The following is an 18,249-nucleotide window of genomic DNA, read 5'->3' on the forward strand; positions in this document are numbered from 1 at the left end:
CATATCCCCTAATTCCTCTATCATGTAAAAATTTATCTAACCGAATTTTAAATATGTTTAATGAGGCAGCCTCAACCACTTCCCTGGTTAGAGAATTCCAAACATTCACTATTTTCTGGGAAAAACTATTTTTCCTCATCTCTGTCCTAAATCTACTCCCCCGAATCTTGAGACTGTGTCCTCTCGTTTTAGTTTCCCCGGCCAGCTCAAAAAACCTTCCTACATCTATCCTATCCATACCCTTCATAATCCTATATGTTTCTATGTTGGTCTGAAACAGTTTTTGAATCTAGAGCTGCTAGTTTTCAGGCTTCTGTACCTTCTGTCCATAGTTGGCAGTGAGAAGAAGGTGTGACCAGGTTGGTGCAGGATCCTTAAAGTGTTGGCTGCCTTCTTGAGGTAGTGCCTTACATAGATATCTGCACAGATGATTCACCAGGGTGTGGCCAGGATTGAAAGACTTTAGTTATGGGATTGGCAGGGTTTGCATTCCCCGGAGCAAAGGAGACTGAGAGGTGACCTCACACAAGTAAATTAGATAGTAAGGAAATAGGGTAGATATGAGTCAGGTTATAGAGAGGAGGTTTGGAGGATCATCAAATGGTGTCAAAACAACAACCTGAGTCTCAACGTGGACAAGACAAAGGAGATGGGAGTGGACTTCAGGAGGATGAAGGTCGACCACTCTCCAATACACATCAAGCATCAAGTTCACTGGATTAACCGACGACCTATCCTCGACCTTTTTAGTTAGGAACGTGCAACAGCTGAACAAGATATTACTCGAGCACAATTAAGTGTGTCCTATCTGGCTGCATAATTGTGTGGTATGATAACTGCAAAGCATCAGATTGGGAATCAAAACAGCTGAAAAGATCACTGGGGTCTCCTTTCCCTCTGTTGGTGACATTCACCCGAAGTGTTGATTAAATAGGCTCAACAGATTATTGCAGTCCCGCAGGAAGGCCATGGTCTGACACCGGGAGGCCGGGGATTTGGGTTTCGGGCTCGCCTCAGTCGGCCTGTCAGCGCTCCCCCTTGCCCTGCAGACTTTCACCCAGTGCCCCTTCTTACCACAACGGGAGCAGATGGAGTCTTTAGCTGGACGTTGAGCTCTTCGGTGCTGTGGAAGACCACAGAAGAAGCATCCCTTAGTGCCTGAGGCCGCCACCGTCAGAGCCGATGCAGAGTGTGGCGTTGCTCCGGGACCCTGGTACTCATGAAGGGTGCTGCCACCTTCCAAATTGTCAGTCCCCAGTTGGGCCATCTCTAGCGACCTGGCCAGTTGTATGTTGTCAGGCAGCGCCGTGCTGCCGAATGTATTTGGACCGCATCCCAGCGTCCAGGATCTGATCATCCTCCCATTCAGAGGGTCTGTTCCTGTGCTGGACTGTTCTATGTAATTAGTTGCTCATTTTAACCAGTTGGGAGGCAAGAATGACTTTTGGTAAAAGTCACTGGACCACAAAGATTCTTTTTCATGAACTCTTTTGGGTGTATTTTATGGAAATCACCTTAAATTTTTCCTATCACATACCGTTTTTTAGATATAACCTACTTTTGTGATTTCCTGTCATATTTTAAGTCGACCTCAAGCATCTAAAACCATGAAGTGCAACATGTCATTGAAAATTCATTTTCTGCATTTGAACTTGGTCTCCTTCCTGCTGATCTTGGTGCAGTGACAAATATTGTGAAAGGTTTCACCAGGAGGTTGCGACCATGGAAAAGCAGTATCAAGGCAACTGGAATGCATCAATGCTGGCCGACTATTGTTGGACACTGACATGAGAGGCATCAGATGTAGAGTACAAAACAAATATCAGTGGCAATCGGTGAACCGGTGCGGACTCGAAAGGCCAACTTGGCCTGTTTCCGCTCCGTTAATGGTTATATGGTTATATACTATCATCACACAGGATCTTTGACCCATTAGCATCAAGAAGGAGGTACAGGAGCATCAAAATCAGGTCTGCCAGGCTGGGAAATAGGTTCTTCTTGCAGGCTCTGAGATTGATGAGCGGCATCCTGTAATCTTGGGTCTCATAAATAAAATTAGTAAATTATTCTGAAATATCATGCAATTTATTTTGCATTATATTTTTGCGTATATATATATATATATGTATATGATTATTATATGGTATGTATTATGTGTGTGCACCATAATCTGATGTTCGTCTGATTGTACATGTACGGAGGCTAATAAACTTGAACGAAAAGAGAGCTTAGGCTTAAATTGAGAGGAAAACAGAATTGAAAGGAAATTTGAGGGGAAAGTTTCATTTTTACACCGAGAGTGCTTTATATCTCGAACACCCTGCCAGACATGGTGGTAGAATCAAGTACAATCTCACGCTGTGATCTTCCACAACCTTTCTTGCTGTCCACAGCAACACCAATTTTCAATCCTTCCCACACTTCTTATTCCTATGTTCATATCCAAGTTGTTAATAATTATCGCAAACAACAAAGGTCTCACGACCAAACCATATGGTTTTTCACTGGTCACAGACTTCCCATCAAAAAAGTATCCTTCCACCACTATCCTACGCCTCCTACCACCAAACCATTATCGGACTCAGGATGACAAGAAGATGCATTGCAAATAGAGCTAACAGTATCACTTCACATTGTTCCACTCTTCATGAGGACTAATTTGGTTATAAAATACATGATTTTGAAAACTGTAGACCAGTCATTTTCAAACTTGTTCTTTCCACTCATAATTGCTATGCCATAGAAGCTCTGAGATTAGTAAGGTATGTGAATGGAAAGAACAAGTTTTAATCGTCCCTCATTGACTCGTTATGTGCACGGTTTCAGAACTCCAAAGGAAATGGGCCAATGACAATTTTTCTCCAGCAAAATATTTCAGTGACAATTGGGTCTAGAGCAGAGGTTCTAAACCTTCCCTTCCCACTCACATCCCACCTTAAATAATCCCTTACTAATCACAGAGCATCGATGGCATAGGGATTACTTAAAGTGAATGTGAGTGGAAAGAAAAAGCTTGCAAACCACTGCTGTAGACTGATATAGAAGACATCTTGGTGTCTGTGCATGGAAATCATTAAATATTGTGTGCCAAATTGACTAGATGGTTTAAAAAAATCGCATATGGATAACTTGTTTTCTAAATAGAATGGAATATATTAACAAAAAGTCACAGCAGATCTTTAAAAACCATCTAACAGCCTATATTAGAACTTCAGTGGCTGATTATGGGCATCATCTTTCAGGAGGGAAGCAGGGTAATGCAACGAATAAAGAAAAGGCTGATTGGGATGTTGCTATGGGTGGTGGACTTCATTGATGACAGTTTCAACTGCTCTTCTTGGAAGGAAAGACTGAGGATCACCTGGCAGAGCACCCCAAGACAAGAGATTTTAGAGTTAAGGAGTGGCCCATCTGGTGCCTGCTGATCAAGTTGGCATTGTGAGCTAGTCTGTAATTGGTCCACATCCTTCTGGACCATTCCCATCCGTTCATCTGTCCAAACATCTTTTGAACACTGTTAATTACACCTGCCTCGGCAGCAGCTTCTGGCAGTGAAATGCGCTGTGATTGTAGTTAAAACAATCGAAGTACTCGAGATGGCAAAGGCCGACAGCATCGAATCCACACTGCTGAAGATCCAACTGCGCTGGGTAGGTCACATCTCCAGAATTGAGGACCATCGCCTTCCCAAGATCGTGTTCTATGGCGAGCTCTCCACTGGCCACCGAGACAGAGGTGCACCAAAGAAGAGGTACAAGGACTGCCTAAAGAAATCTCTTGGTGCCTGCCCCATTGACCACCGCCAGTGGGCTGATATCGCCTCAAACCGTGCATCTTGGCGCCTCACAGTTCGGCAGGCAGCAACCTCCTTTGAAGAAGACCGCAGAGCCCACCTCACTGACAAGACAAAGGAGGAAAAACCCAACACCCAACCCCAACCAACCAATTTTCCCTTGCAACCGCTGCAACCGTGTCTGCCTGTCCCGCATCGGACTTGTCAGCCACAAACGAGCCTGCAGCTGACGTGGACATTACCCCTCCATAAATCTTCGTCCGTGAAGCCAAGCCAAAGGAAGAAGAAAAAGTTAAAACACATAAATGTTGGATGAACTCAGACCCAGAAAATAGGTACAGGTCGAGTACCCATTATCTGAAACGCATGGGCCCAGAAGTGTTTCAGATTTTGGAATAACGTGTTTAATAATATGGCCATGTCTTGTACTTGTCAAAAAAAACTTGATCTCTGCTTGCAAAAGAAGATAAATGCAGCACCAAATACTAGAAATTCTGCTGGATGGCAAAAAACACAGTAATGCATATAGTTCTAGTGAGGACAATGGTTGGCAACCAACTGGCACCCAATTGTGGTGTCGTGTTGGTGCTCAAAAAGTTTCAGTCTTTGGAGCATTTTGGAATTCAGAACTTCAGATAAGGGGTACTCGACCTGTAATATATCTAGTTTGGATGGATGCTGAGAGACCGGCTGAGTTCCTCCAGCATTTCTGTGTTTTGGCTTCTGGCAGCTCGTTGCAGATACAGGTTTACATAAGAAAAACAATATTTGTTCTGCAAACCAGAGATTGGAGTTTTAAAATCATAGTCCAACGACCCAGAGGAAGAGATTTTCTTTGACACTTCATTGTTGTGATCTGGAAATCTGTGACAAAATGAAGGAAGGAGAAATGGATAAACTAGTACGTAAAACATGGGAACATCATGGCTCTATGACAGAAGGAAGCCCAGGAGTCTGTGTTGAACATGATGCCCAAATTAAATAGAGACTCTGCTGCTTGCACATGATACATATCCCTCTATTCCTGAGAATTTTCATGTGTCTAGCCTTTTAAATGTTATTATTGCATCTTCTTTCACCACTACTTCTACCAGGTACCTACAATTCTAGGGGAAAAAAATTGCCCTGCTCCTCTCCTTTCATGTAAGTAGCAATTTCCCCCCCCCACCCCCATCCCCCGGAAAAAGACTCTTATATTTTGCCTCTCATAATTTTACAAACTTCTGTCAGATCTCCCCTCTGATGCTCTTGAATAAAGCAACCCAAGTTTGTCCCTCTCACCCACAAAATATCCTGGTAAATGTTTTCTGCACCCTTTCCAAAATTAAGGTTCAAAGTTTAGATTTAGTGATAGACTATATACATGACATCACATGCAGCGCTGAGATTCTTCTTCCTTCAGGCTAGGCATTAATTACTTCTAGTGCAAAAAAAAAGCATACTCAAGCAAAGATGCGTTCACAAAAGAGAGAAATGTAAACTGACTGTGCAATGCAGAAAAACATAATATTTAGTAATAAATAACATGCAAAGTAAGAGTCCTTAAACGAGTTTCTTATTGAGTCTGTCATTTAGATGTCTGATGGTGGAGGGGTAGCAACTCTTCCTGAACCTGGAGGTATGATTCTTATGGCAGCAGCGAAAACAGAGCATGTCCTGGATGGTATGGATAGCTGATGAACGCTATGGCTCTCCGACGGCAGCGTTCCAGGATAATGGACAAAAGCAGGAACCATTCACAATTTATAACTGAACAGCCAACAAAAGTAAAACATGCCCAATGAGCTCAAGTTTTCTATGATTTCCAATCAATATATCAACAATGGAAAGGGGCACATATGAGTGAACATTTATTCTGCAGAAACTATCAGAATCAGAATTTATTGTCACAAACATGTCACAACATCTTTATTTAGCAGGACCATTACTGTGCAATAAATTACATTTCAAACATAAATAAACTGTGCAAGAAAATAGAAGAAAGTGAGGCAGTGTCTGTGGTTCATTGTCCATTCAGAAATCTGATGGCAGCGGGGAAGAAGCTGTCCTTGTGCCACTGGGTGCTCATCTTTAAGCTCCTGGACCTTTTTCCCGATGGTAGCAGTGTGAAGAGGGCATGGCCTGGGTGGTGGGGGTCTTTGAGGATAGAGGCTGCTTTCTTAAGACTCCGCCTCTTGTAGATGTCCTCGATGAGTGAATTCTGGTGGCGGTGATGTTGCTGGCTGAGTTAAGCATAAAAAGGCAAAAATACTCAAAGGTGATAAAATCAGGCTTTCCACCTTTCTTGCCCATTAATCAACTGCGGGTATTGACGCACATTTTAATACAAGTGTGCGCCTGCTTTTTAATCATACCTTGAGAAAAGGCTCAGGCCCAAAATGTCAGCAATATATATTTACCTCCTATGGACGATGCGAGACCTGCTCAGTTCCACCAACATTTCTGTGTTTTTAGTGACACACTACTGCACGCATTGAACTACCTACCAATTCAAGTGCTCTGAGTGGTTATCTGATCAAGTTTTGAATCCTGAATGTGGCACGGGAGGGGGTGGTGAAGGAGCGTGAACCCTCAAAGAACAGCCGCTCACGGAGACACAGAGAGCGCTTGTGATTTGCAGTCGGAAGCAGATGTTTACTGATTATGGGTGTATGCTTTAAGATAATGACAGGACAGTGTGCGTACAGTGAGGCATTCTGCTTCTCTGGGGGACAGCAGGTTTCTATTCCTGGGGCTTTGAAAATTAACCTTCACTCCTTTTATTTGAAAGCTGCTGATTGCTGGGCAAGATGGGATCTTTGTTCGGGAAGAATTGGTCCAGGTAAATTAAAGGTACTCGCATTTAAACCATCATCAGATGTTGTTGCATCTCAAAGATTTCTCACAGTCAACTTCTTCTGCAGTCGTGAAAACAAAAAGCAGCCGACCTGTATCAAAAACTCACTGTAAAGATTGCTTCCTTAAAGGGGAAAACCAACCTGGATCACTTTCACAGCACAGGACTGTATATACCAAACATCTGCCCAGCTAATGAGGCATTTGCTGAGGTGTAATCGAGATTGCAATACAGAAAACATGAGTGACCTTTCGTAAGCTGCAAGTTCCTAACAACATTGCTTAAATTCCAACTGAGCAATATTAAGATTGAGGAGAGCGGGAATAGGAAAGGAAAAAAAAGTTTTAAATATTCAGCAAATGTTGAACGAGTTGCTGAGCATCTTCTGCTTTTATTTATGCAGCACTGATTGCATATTAATTTTTTTAAAAATATACAGCACAGGAACAGGCCCTTCTGGCCTACGAGCTCATGCCACCTACACACCCCAATTAACCTACAAACCCCCCCTGTACGTTTTGAAGGGAGGAAGGAAACCGGAGCCCCCAGAGGAAACCCACACAGTCACGGGGAGAACATACAAACTCCCTACAGAGAGCACTGGATTTGAACCCAGGTCGCTGCGGCCATACTAGCACTTTGTTAACCGTGCTGCCTTTAGTCAACCTTCTAACATAGTATTATATTATGTTATAGTATGTCTTACAAGTACATTATGCTTCAGTTCCACAAGGCTCACCCTTGCAATCAGTATAATATTATTCACAGCCTGATGCATAGCAAAGTCTCTCCTCTCTACAGCAGCCGATCAGAGTGGAGGCCCTACACCCTCCCCCCACCCCCCCCCCCCCCCCACCTCTATATCCTGGCAGCCGCAACACATTTAAGAAAAAGCCTTGTTTTCCTTTTTCCACATATGCAATGGACAAGGCACAAAACGTTCCCATGCCCATCAAAATTCTTTACTTAAATCCTCGAGTCCATGCTAACTTTGGATGGATCAGGCACTAATCAGCGGATTCAGAAGAAGTGCAAGGAAGCACATGGGATTAGGGGAAACCAGACAAAATAATCGTGAAGACTGCAAGATGAAAAGAGAGGAAACTATAGATTGGCTTTGCATTTCAGTTCAGGCAAAGCTAGAAAGGAAGAAGGTATTTAGGTGGGCACTGACTCCTGCACATTTTGCGGCTGGTCTTAAGGGAGACTTCTGGTACCTTGATTAAGGGGACATGCTTGAAATGTAAAGACAGGCAATAATCAACAGGTTCAGGCTCGACAGTGCCCACTTCACAAGATTACAAGATATAGGAGCAGAATCGGCCCATCAAGTCTGCTCCACCGTCCTATCATGAGCTATTCCAACCTCCCACTCAGTCCCACTCCTTGGCTTTCTCCCCGTAACCATTGATGCCCTGACTAAACAAATATCTATCAATCTCGGCCTTAAATACACCCAATGATTTTGCTACCACAACCGCCTGTGGTAACAAGTTCCACAGACTCACAACTCTCTGGCTAAAGAATTTTACCCTAATGTTATGCACTCATGTCCTAGACTCCCTACTATGGGAACAACCTTGTTAAATCTACTCTCTCTCTCTCTCTCTCGGTCTTCCAGCATTTGAAATGTCCCTATGAAGGCCCCATCATACTTCTGTGCTCCAATGAGTACAGACCAAGAGCTGACAAGTGTTCGACATGCCTTTTGCTCTGCATTCAAATGTATTCTAAATTCAATGGTGGGTATCAGCAGTAGGAACTTTGGCTGTTATCTTCCTGATTCCAAAAATTCCAAGGACACAGGGGCGTTGGAGGCCAAGGGTTTGTAAAATTATGAGGGCAAACAGATTTTTTTTCTCCAGGTCAAATAAAATGTCACATAAGTGAAAAGGGAATATTTAAAGGAGTTATGCAGGGCAATGTTGTCTGAAGAGAATTTTGTGCAATATTACATGACAATAAAGATCTTAGGCTTGTGGAAGCAGACTGACTATATGCTAGAGGTCTCATTTCTATATTGTGCAGGAGATCTCCAAGAAGAAGATGCCTGTGAACTTCCAGCAAAATAAACATGCTTATCAAGCCTTTGACCAAGCCCATTTTTAAACACAGTTGGCTAATCTGCCATTACTTCTCTTGTCGTTTAGGGGCAGAGATCTTCTCTGAATTCAAGTATAATCACATCTCAAAACAGGTGACTTAGCCCCTAGTTAGATGTGAATGAATGGAGAACTTGGAAGTACTGGACACCACACTATGACAATGGTATGCTAGCATTAGAATGAGTGCAGAAGAGATTCTCTAGAATGCTGCCAGGAAAAGAGGGCTTTAGTTCTCATTGAGCTTCACAAAATTGTAAGGGGCACAGCTAGGGAGGATGGTTCTTTTTACCCCCAGGATGGGGGCGGGGGGGGGGGGAGAGAGACTAAAAGTAGAGGGCAGAGGTTTAGGATGAGAGAGGTGAAATTTAAAGGCAATCTGAGAGGCATGCTTTTCCACAGAGAGCACGGTCGATGTGGAACGAGCCGTTAGAGGAAGAGGTAGAAGCAGATACAAGTACATTTTAAAGAAGTTTAGACAGGCACATGGATAGGAGAGGAAAGTGTTGGCATCAATCTCAGTGAGGACGTTGTGTCAAAGAGCCCATTCCCCTGCTCTAAACCAGAAACAGGAAGCCATCTCCAAATTATAGAAAGGATATAGATAAGGTGGAGAGGGTGCAGAGAACAAGGATGTTGCCTGGCTTACAGCATCTGGATTACAGGGAGAGATTAAGGAGACTGGGACTTTATTCATTGGAACGTAGATGATTGAGAGGGGATTTGATAGAAGTATTTAAAATTATGAAAGTAATAGATAGACATAAACACTCTTTCCCCTGAGGGCAGGGGAGGTTGGAACATGAGGCCACGAGTTAAGGGTAAGGGGGGCAAAACTTTAGGAGAAATATTAGAGGTGGCTTTTTCACTCAGCGAGTGGTGGCAGAATGGAATGATCTTCCGAATGAGATAGTTGCGGCAGTGTCCCTTCTGTCATTTAAGAGAAGGTTGGAGGTGAGGGGGTTGGAGGGTTGTGGGCGGAGAGCGGGAGGTTGGAGCTAGTGGAGTTGTTCTAGTGAACCGGTGCGGACTCGAAAGGCCGACATGGCCTGTTTCCGCTCCGTAAATGGTTATATCAGGTTGAGAGCTTCAACCACTTGCTCTCTTCCGCACATTGATGTCTATGGTGAGGAGTATAATACACCTTGCTTTGCCTTTTCATAGCTGGATTTCTTTTACATGACATGTTACTTTTTACAAAAATATTGTCACATAAAAAATTGTTATTCCAGTGAGAATGTGAGTCTTAAAGAAGAGGAAACAATGAAAATAGCAGAGCACATTCCATTCCATATGTTGATGACTCAGCAAGGCTGAAGTGAACGGTGAACAACAACAACTCCATATTTGGCAAAGACAGTGAAAGACTATAGGGCACCACCCAGAATAATGAATCCTAAGAAATGTACTTTTATGGAAACATCTCTTCAAATGTTCTGTAAAACTGGAAGTTTATTAGTATAAATATGCAACTCCTTTGTGGTGAGATTAGCTGCAGGAGGCAGTGCCTCTAGCTGTAACGGAGGTATCTCGCTTTGCAAAACAACAATGGAGCACTTTGCAGCTGTATTTGCGTTTATTTGTCAAGTATCCGCAGGTCCACTTAGGGTAGATTACCTCTCACAAGATTGTTCACACAGCGGAGGTATTAACCTGTTGTGCAAGGAGTCAAGTTAAGAACCTTCCAAAGACCAGCAACCAATCTACTAAAAGTGCTATCGCAGGTTTCACATCAAGAGGGTTTCAGCACAAAGGATGTCACTACAGGAATGAACGTTCCTTCACTGCAGCACAGAAATGTCAGCCACATACTCTCGAGAAGGATATGAACTTCCAAGAAGACGACAGTGTACTATGGAAACTCAGTAAGACAAGATGACCTTTCTGAAGAAGGAATCACATTCGAATACAAGTAAAATTAGGCATCCTGCTGTAATGCAATCACTCACATTCAGCAAGAGGCTACCAGATATCGGAGATTGCAAAGATAGAATACAAAGTATTGTTTTCCTTATTGGCAGACCCCAAACAGACAGCATCAGTGCAGATTTCTCCAAAGGGTGGCACGCTTAGTATAGTGGTTAGCGCAACCCTATTACAAAACTCGAGACCCAGGTTTGAATCCAGCGCTGTGCGCAAGGACTTTGCATGTTCTCTCCTTAACTTGCATGGGATTCCTCCGGGTGCTCTATTTTCCTCCCATCCTCCAAAAATGTACTTTGCAGGTCAATCAGTGCATTTCAACAGCACCATCTGATGGGCCGGAAGAGCCTGTTACTGAACCGTATGTTTAAATTAAATATCCCATAACCTTCCCACCCTCGTTTTTCCCGATCCCTGTGGCCCATTTCCTCCTCCTACTCTTTAACCTCCCCTACCCTCTTGACTTGCCTGTCACCCATGTGACAGACCCAGAGGACCCCAAAACCCAGCAGCAATAGAAATTCACTAAGACAAATGGTTACTTAAACAAAAGTTGCTTTTAATTATCTTTAAACATGAAAACAGGATCACACTTTAACTTATCATTATTGACTTACTTAACCTAACAACCCCCTTCTAATTCGAAACACACATGTATGTAATGTGTTTACAAGTTCAGAAAAGTTCTTTGATTCACAGTCCAGTCTCACTTCTCACACCCCCAAGTTCACCAGTATCCGGCAATTCTTATATTGTGGCCAGAATTTAACATTTATGAATCTTCACCAGGCTTTGTGCTTGAAAGGTAAATAGTTACTGCTCAGGCAAGTTCTTGTCAGTTTTCAGAGAGAGATGTGTTGTTCGTTGGACACAAACTGATTTCTTCTGATCAGCCACATCAGGGTCTTGCCAAAGAAACTTGCCCCATCAGGGTTTTTCAGATGATGACCTCTTTCTTTCAGGTCACTGCAGAGTTCCTTTTCTGTTTCCCTTATCTCAGGCAAAATATTATACAGCCAGCCATCTCCTCTTAGATGGACCACAAGGGTTTTGAACAGGCTGAACTAAGAACTCAAGCAAACTGCATTCAGACAGACTGCGGAACTGCTCAATCTTCTTAGTCCGTTCATCTGATGCTTTTCAAAGCAATAATCCATTACTCCACAGCAAGCTCAATTAACACCTACTTGTGAAGTCCTTCAGCAAAGCAGTTTCCATTGTCTTTACAAAGGCACTTGGAGCCTGGACTGTCTGGCTTGAGCAAAGCTCTGGCATTTTAAATGAGATCTGTGTTGTGAAGTATTTGTGTTTGTGACCTACACTAAAAAAACCCACAATTTATGTCCTTTAAAACAAATCTATATACAATATAAAATATAACAATCCATCACACACTCCTTTATTCCTCTAACTCCCCAGCTCCTTTACCTCATCTACAAGTCCTCTCTTCATAACTTCTTTATACTCTCTCCTATCCCCTTCCAGCCTTTTGCATCATTTCTATTTCTTTCACTATCTACCTTCTCCACCCCCCCCCCATCCATTTTTCACCCATCAATTTGCAACTTGTGCTTCTCCCCCTCTCCCCACCCTTTTATTCAAGCTGGGTAAAGGGCCAAAGTAAGATGAAGGTGGAAAAGTATAGTGGGGAGTAGGGTTAAAGACTACTTAAAGGAAGGTCAGGGAGATGGGCTGGTTGTGAATGAAAAGCAAGTACTGGAATGGCCTAGGAGAATGGATACAGGTGAAGTACAGATGGAAACAGAAGAACTGGATCAGGATGGGGGCTATCTGAAACTGGAAGGTTCAGTGCTGCACCACTACATTGAAGACCACCTAAGCTGAATATGACATGCTGTTCTTCAAGTTTGTGTCTGGTCTCACCATGGCAACAGACGAGGACAGAAAGATCTGCATGCGAATGGACTGTGAAATTAAAATGATTTATAACCGGGACCTCCAGCTGATGCATGAGGACAGAGCGCAGGCACTCGACAAAGGTTATAAGACCAGGCTGCTTGTTCAATGAACTTGCACAGGTTCAAAGTTCAGATTTATTGTCAGCGTGCGTACATACTTGATATCACATACAAACCTGAGATTCTTTTGCCTGCAGGCCAGGCAGAATTGCCACTTATTGATAATGCAAAAAAACTGTACTCAAAAATATATATATCATGCAAACAAATAAAGAAATGTAAACAACCTGACTATACAATACATAGAGAGATAACAAAAATCAATAAAGTGCAAAATTAAGTCCTTAAATGAGTCCCTGATTGAGTGTTGTTGAGGAGTCTGATGGTGGAGGGGGACCAGCTGTTTCTGAACCGCGCGATACAAGTCTTGTGGCACGAAGACCTCTTTCCTGGTGGTAGCAGTGAGAACAGAGCGTGTGCTGGGTGATGTGTATCCTTGATGATTCCTGCTGCTCCATGATAGCAGCGTTCCCTGTAGATGTTCTCAAAGGTGGGGAGGGTTTTGTCTGTGATGTCCTGAGCTGTGCCCACGATCTTTTGCAGGGCTTTCTGCTTAGGAGTATTGGTGTACCCATGCCAGACCGTGATGAAGCCAGTCACCACACTTCCCACCACAGATCTATAGAAATTGTCATACAGTTGGCATAAGTGGATTCCTTCTGTGTAGTGATATCTATGACAGCACAACAGAGAGGCAACTGTGCAGAATCGGTCTTATTAAGGTATCCATCAGTAGCAACACTTTACTGCTTGTGACTGGGCAGGAATAACCATGACTGGGTGCACTTGAGGAATGGGAGGCATTCAATAGGGCAGATCCCAACTGAGCTGATCACCCCCATCTTTGTCAATGAGAGCTGCGTACCAGTGAGCGGTGAGTGATTGCAGGTCACCACAACCTCAGCCATGACATCAAGCTCTGCAGAAGTCATAAATACCCAGCAATTTTTTAATCAAAAGGTTAATGGGGGTCAGGGAAGCACATCTCAAGGTTAACCTACTGCACGCTGAGTGCATGACGCAATGCAGAAAGCGGAAGCACTTCCTTCAGGAATCCTGCTCACTCAGAGCATTGCCACTGTTCAACGATGAATTACCAGGTCAAGGCCCCAGCATCAGCATCCTGCGGTCAACCTGATAAATCTCATGGCTACAAGGGCAGGTCAGAGGTAGCGGAACTGTGATGAATGACCAACCAACCGACACTTCAAGGGTGTGAGGTAGAGAAGAGTTGGATTGTTTTGGAGTCGATTTACATAGGTCAGCACAACATTGTAGGCTTGAAGAGACTGTATTAAGCTGTGATGTTCTATGGTCAGGTCTTGTTACATTATCGAAGAGGTTGCAAACAGAACAGATTTTGACAATTACATCAAGATCCAGCTATGAGTCAGTGGCTGAGTTACCATAATCCTAAACAACACTCAGTGAAAAGTTCTTAGGTGATCCCTTTTGTGAAAAATAACGTACTTCCTAAATTAAAGTAGTGACTAAACTTCAAAACAGAAATATTTAATTGGTCCTAAGACAGCAGAATTAGCATACTGGTTAGCTCAATGCTATTACAATGCCAGAAACCTGGGGTCATATCCAGCGCTGCCTGCAAGGAATTTGTAGGTTCACCCCCGGTCTGTATGGGTTTCTCCAGCCGCTTTGGTTTTCTCCCACCCTTCAAAGTGAATTCGGGTTGTTGGTTAATTGGTCCTTTTAGGTAGCATGGGCACGAGGGTTGGAAGGACCTGTTTCTACGCTCTATGCTGGAATTTAAAATGTAAATATTTTGCAATATCCTAAGGTTGGATAAGGTGAAATACAGGACTTTTATGTTAAGTTGATAAATGTGACTGGACCTCTGTGACCGAATGAAGAATGAGCTGCACTGGGCAGCAAAAAAAAAACTCTGGCAGGTCAAGCAGCACCTGTAGAGCCAAAGGAAGGTCAAGACCCCACATTATGTGTTTATTTATTGCTCCAAAATTCCAGCATCTGCAGTCCCTGATCTCCATTAGAGACGTGTCCATTGGCTCTATCTGCCACAATAATGTGGATCTCCCAGTAGCATCCCATTTCAATTCCTCAGCCCACTTCCCTTGCTGACATATCCGTCCATGGTCTCGTGCACGGCCAGGCTCAGACCACCTACAAATCGGAGGAACAACACCTCATCTTCCATCTGGGTACCCTCCAACCGGATGGCATTAACATCGATTTCTCTGATTTCTGTTAACCCCGCCTCAACTACTTCTTTATCCTGCCACCTTTCCCCCCAGCTCTGTCTCTCTCTCTCTCACCCCTTTTCCCTGTCTCCTTTCACAGAGCCAAAACTCAATTCTCACCTTTCTTCTTATCGTATCCAATTAACATCTTTTGTCTATTGGTCTGGACTCCTTCCATTTTTTACTCTTTTCTTTATTCAGATGCCTTCCTGTTTTTCTTTGCTTATACCTTGAAGGGCTCCGGCCCGAAACATCAGCAATATATCTTTACCTCCTATTGACGCCGCAAGACCGGCTGAGTTCCTCCAGCATTTCTGTGTGTATTTTCCATTAAAGGTGTTCCGGTTGTGGTGACCCAAACTGCTCTCAGCTCATTTATACGGAGTTCTCATTTACGCAGCTGAGGGCATTGCTGAAGTTTTCTCCCCCATTCAGAATCAATGATTTAATATATGTGCAAACGAATGGGAGCAATTTTGATGCCCTTTTCTTTAGCCTGTACATCTATCCACTTCAAAAAAGGGCAATAAGGGAATACCTCAGAATAAACAGGCCACCAATTTATTTTCTTTGGAAAAGTAGATTTTGGGTTTCATACTGATCTTCCAAGGTAATTGGTTGTTTCCTCCGTGGCTTTCATGTGGCTTAAAGGGATTTTAGAACAGTCAACACGTGGTTTAGCCTCCAGCCAGTTCCCCACAACTTCTCACACACACAATGAAAAACACCTCTCTACCTGGATTAAGCATTGGATGATATTCACAAACTTGCAAAACCTTTTGTTGGTACTCACTGGTGCACTGCATGGCCACTGCAGACATTAATGCCGAATGAAAATAAATTAAAGACTGGCTGCATTTAGGCAATGCATCCACAACTTTAGATTTCTTACCCAATTAGGCGCTTGCTTCAAGTTTCACCACCGTTATTATTTACTATTTTGTCAATGGGCCATGCACATTACTGACATTTACAGGCTATCACAAAATGAGAAGTTAAATATTAATGATGTTATCATAGGACATACCAGTGCAGAAAACAGGCCCTTCTAGTCTGTGCTGAACTATTATTCTGGCTCGTCCCACTGACCAGCACCTATTGAGTATCCTTCCTTCCATGTACCTGTCCGAATATTTCAAAAAAATTAGCCTACATTCACCTCTTCAGCTGGCAGTTTGTTTCATACTCCAACCTCTCCCTTTTAACCATATAACCATTAACAGAACGGAAACAGGCCATGTTGGCCTTTCGAGTCCGCACCGGTTCACCGATTGCCACTGATTTTTGTTTTGTACTCTACATCTGATGCCTCTCGTGTCAGTGTCCAACAATAGTCGGTCAGCATTGAGGCATTCCAGTTGCCTTGATACTGCTTTTCCATGGTCGCAACCTCCTGGTGAAACCTTTCACAATATTTGTCACTGCACCAAGATCAGCAGTTTTCTTCCTCTGCTTTGTATCACACCAAACCTCAGTGGAAAAAGACTACTTGCATTTACTCTATCCATACTCATCAGAATTTTGTATACCCCTCTCAAAACTCCCCTCCTTCTTCTATGCTCCAGAATAAAGTTCTAACCCGTTTAACCTTTCCCTGTAGTAAATCATGAAAAACTGTAGACACCGTGGTTGAAGTAAAAAACACTAAGATGCTGGAGAAGCCCAGCAGATCAAACAGTGTCTTTTATGTAGCAAATGTAGAAATAGATAACCAACGTTTCGGGCTTGAGCCCTTCATCAAGGTATGAGAAAATGCCGGCAGGCATCCGAACAAAAGGGTGGGAGGGGAGGGGAGTGGCAAAGGCAGGAGATGATAGGTGGATGAGGGGAGAGCAGCAATGAGGGGGAGGAGGGATGGCTGGGTGGGGAAGGGGAAAGGGACGGGAGAACTGGAAGAACTGGAAAGGGGGTGGGGAAAGAAAAGGTGAGCAAGTTTAACAGAACAGAGAAAGCAATGTTCATGCCATTTGGCTTGAGAGTGCCCAGCCAGAAGATAAGGGGTTGTTTCTCTAATCTGCGGGTGGTCATGGTAGGATAATGCAAAAGGCCATGGACAGACATGAGTCTGGGAGTGTGACTCAGAATTGAAATGGTTGGCTACTGGTTACGACTGAGAGGAGGTGCTCAGTGAAATGATCTTCCAACCCGTGACCAGTCTCTCGATGTAGAGAAAGCCACAAAGGAAGCACCAGGTGCAGTAAATGAGTCCTGTCAGAGTGCTGCTTCACTTGAAATGCCTGTTTGGGGTTCCAGAACGTAGTGAGGGAGGTGAGGGGCACTTGCACCTTCTGCAGCCACAGGGGAAGGTTCCAGTGCGGGGATAGTTGGGGAGGGATGAGTGCACGAGCATTTTGTATTTTTAAGCTTACCCTGTAACTCAGTTCCTGAAGATCAGGGAACATCCTATTAAATATTCTCTACACTCTTTCAATTTTATTGATATCTTTCCTGCTGTTTGGTGAACAAAACTGCACACAATCCTACAAATGTGACCTCATCAATGTCTTATACAACTTTACAATAACTTCCCAACTCCTATACTCAACACTTTGATTTATGAAGGCCAATGTGCCAAAAGATCTCTTTGCAAGCCTATCCACCTGTGACACAACTTTCAGGGAATTACGTATCTGTATTCCCAGGTCCCTCTGTTCTACCGCACTCCTCAATGCCCTACCATTCACCATGTATGTCCTTTCTTGGTTTGTCCTTTCAAAATGCAATGCTATGTCATCTGTGCCACCCTAATCAGTTCCTGCCTATTCAAATAATTGTATATCCGATCTCTTAGAACACCTTTCAATAATTTACTTACTGATGACATCAGGCTCACCTCCTATAATTTCCAGGGTTGCTTTTGGAGTTCTTTTTAAACAATGGAACAATATAAGCTGTGCTCCAATCATCAGGCACCACACCTGCAACTAAGAACATTTTAAATATTTCTGCCAGAGCCTCTGCACTTTCTACACTAGCCTCCTCAAGGTCAGAGGGAATATCTTGTCAGGCCCTGGGGATTCATCCACCCTTATATACTTTAAGACAGCAAGCACTTCCTCCTCTTTAATCTGTATAGGTTCCATGACCTCAATGCTTGTTTTCCCCTGACTTTGTACCTTTTTCCTGAGTGAATACTGATGGGAAAAAAAATCATTTAAGAACTTCCCCATCTCTTTTGGCTCCATACAAAGCCGACCAATTTGATCTTTAAGGGGACCAATTTTGTGCCTTAATATCCTTTTTGCTCTTAATATACCTATAAAAACCCTGACAATTTTTCTTCACATTGTCTGCCAAAGCAGCCCTTCCTGATTTCTTTCTTAAGGTTTTTTTTGCATTTTTTTAAATACTCATCAAGTCCCTCATTTGCTCCATGTTACCTATAACCTGTTACATACTT

General features: G+C 43.3%; 1 protein-coding gene across 2 annotated transcripts in view; it reads right to left on the minus strand.

Annotated features, from left to right (window-relative positions):
* Positions 1-18,249, minus strand: part of npm1b (nucleophosmin 1b) — a 152,039-nt gene that overhangs the window by 52,626 nt on the left and 81,164 nt on the right. The window contains exon 8 of one of the 2 annotated variants that reach the window (XM_069923489.1): positions 5,633-6,015. The exons of the other annotated variant lie outside the window; for it this stretch is intronic. Coding sequence (XP_069779590.1) covers positions 5,953-6,015 — 63 coding nt within the window. The 3' untranslated portion in view covers positions 5,633-5,952. Of the gene's footprint in view, positions 1-5,632; positions 6,016-18,249 lie in introns of those variants that run through there. 2 annotated transcript variants of the gene reach the window in all.

Source organism: Narcine bancroftii, chromosome 3 (assembly GCF_036971445.1).
Source record: "Narcine bancroftii isolate sNarBan1 chromosome 3, sNarBan1.hap1, whole genome shotgun sequence".
Classification (NCBI taxonomy): domain Eukaryota; kingdom Metazoa; phylum Chordata; class Chondrichthyes; order Torpediniformes; family Narcinidae; genus Narcine; species Narcine bancroftii.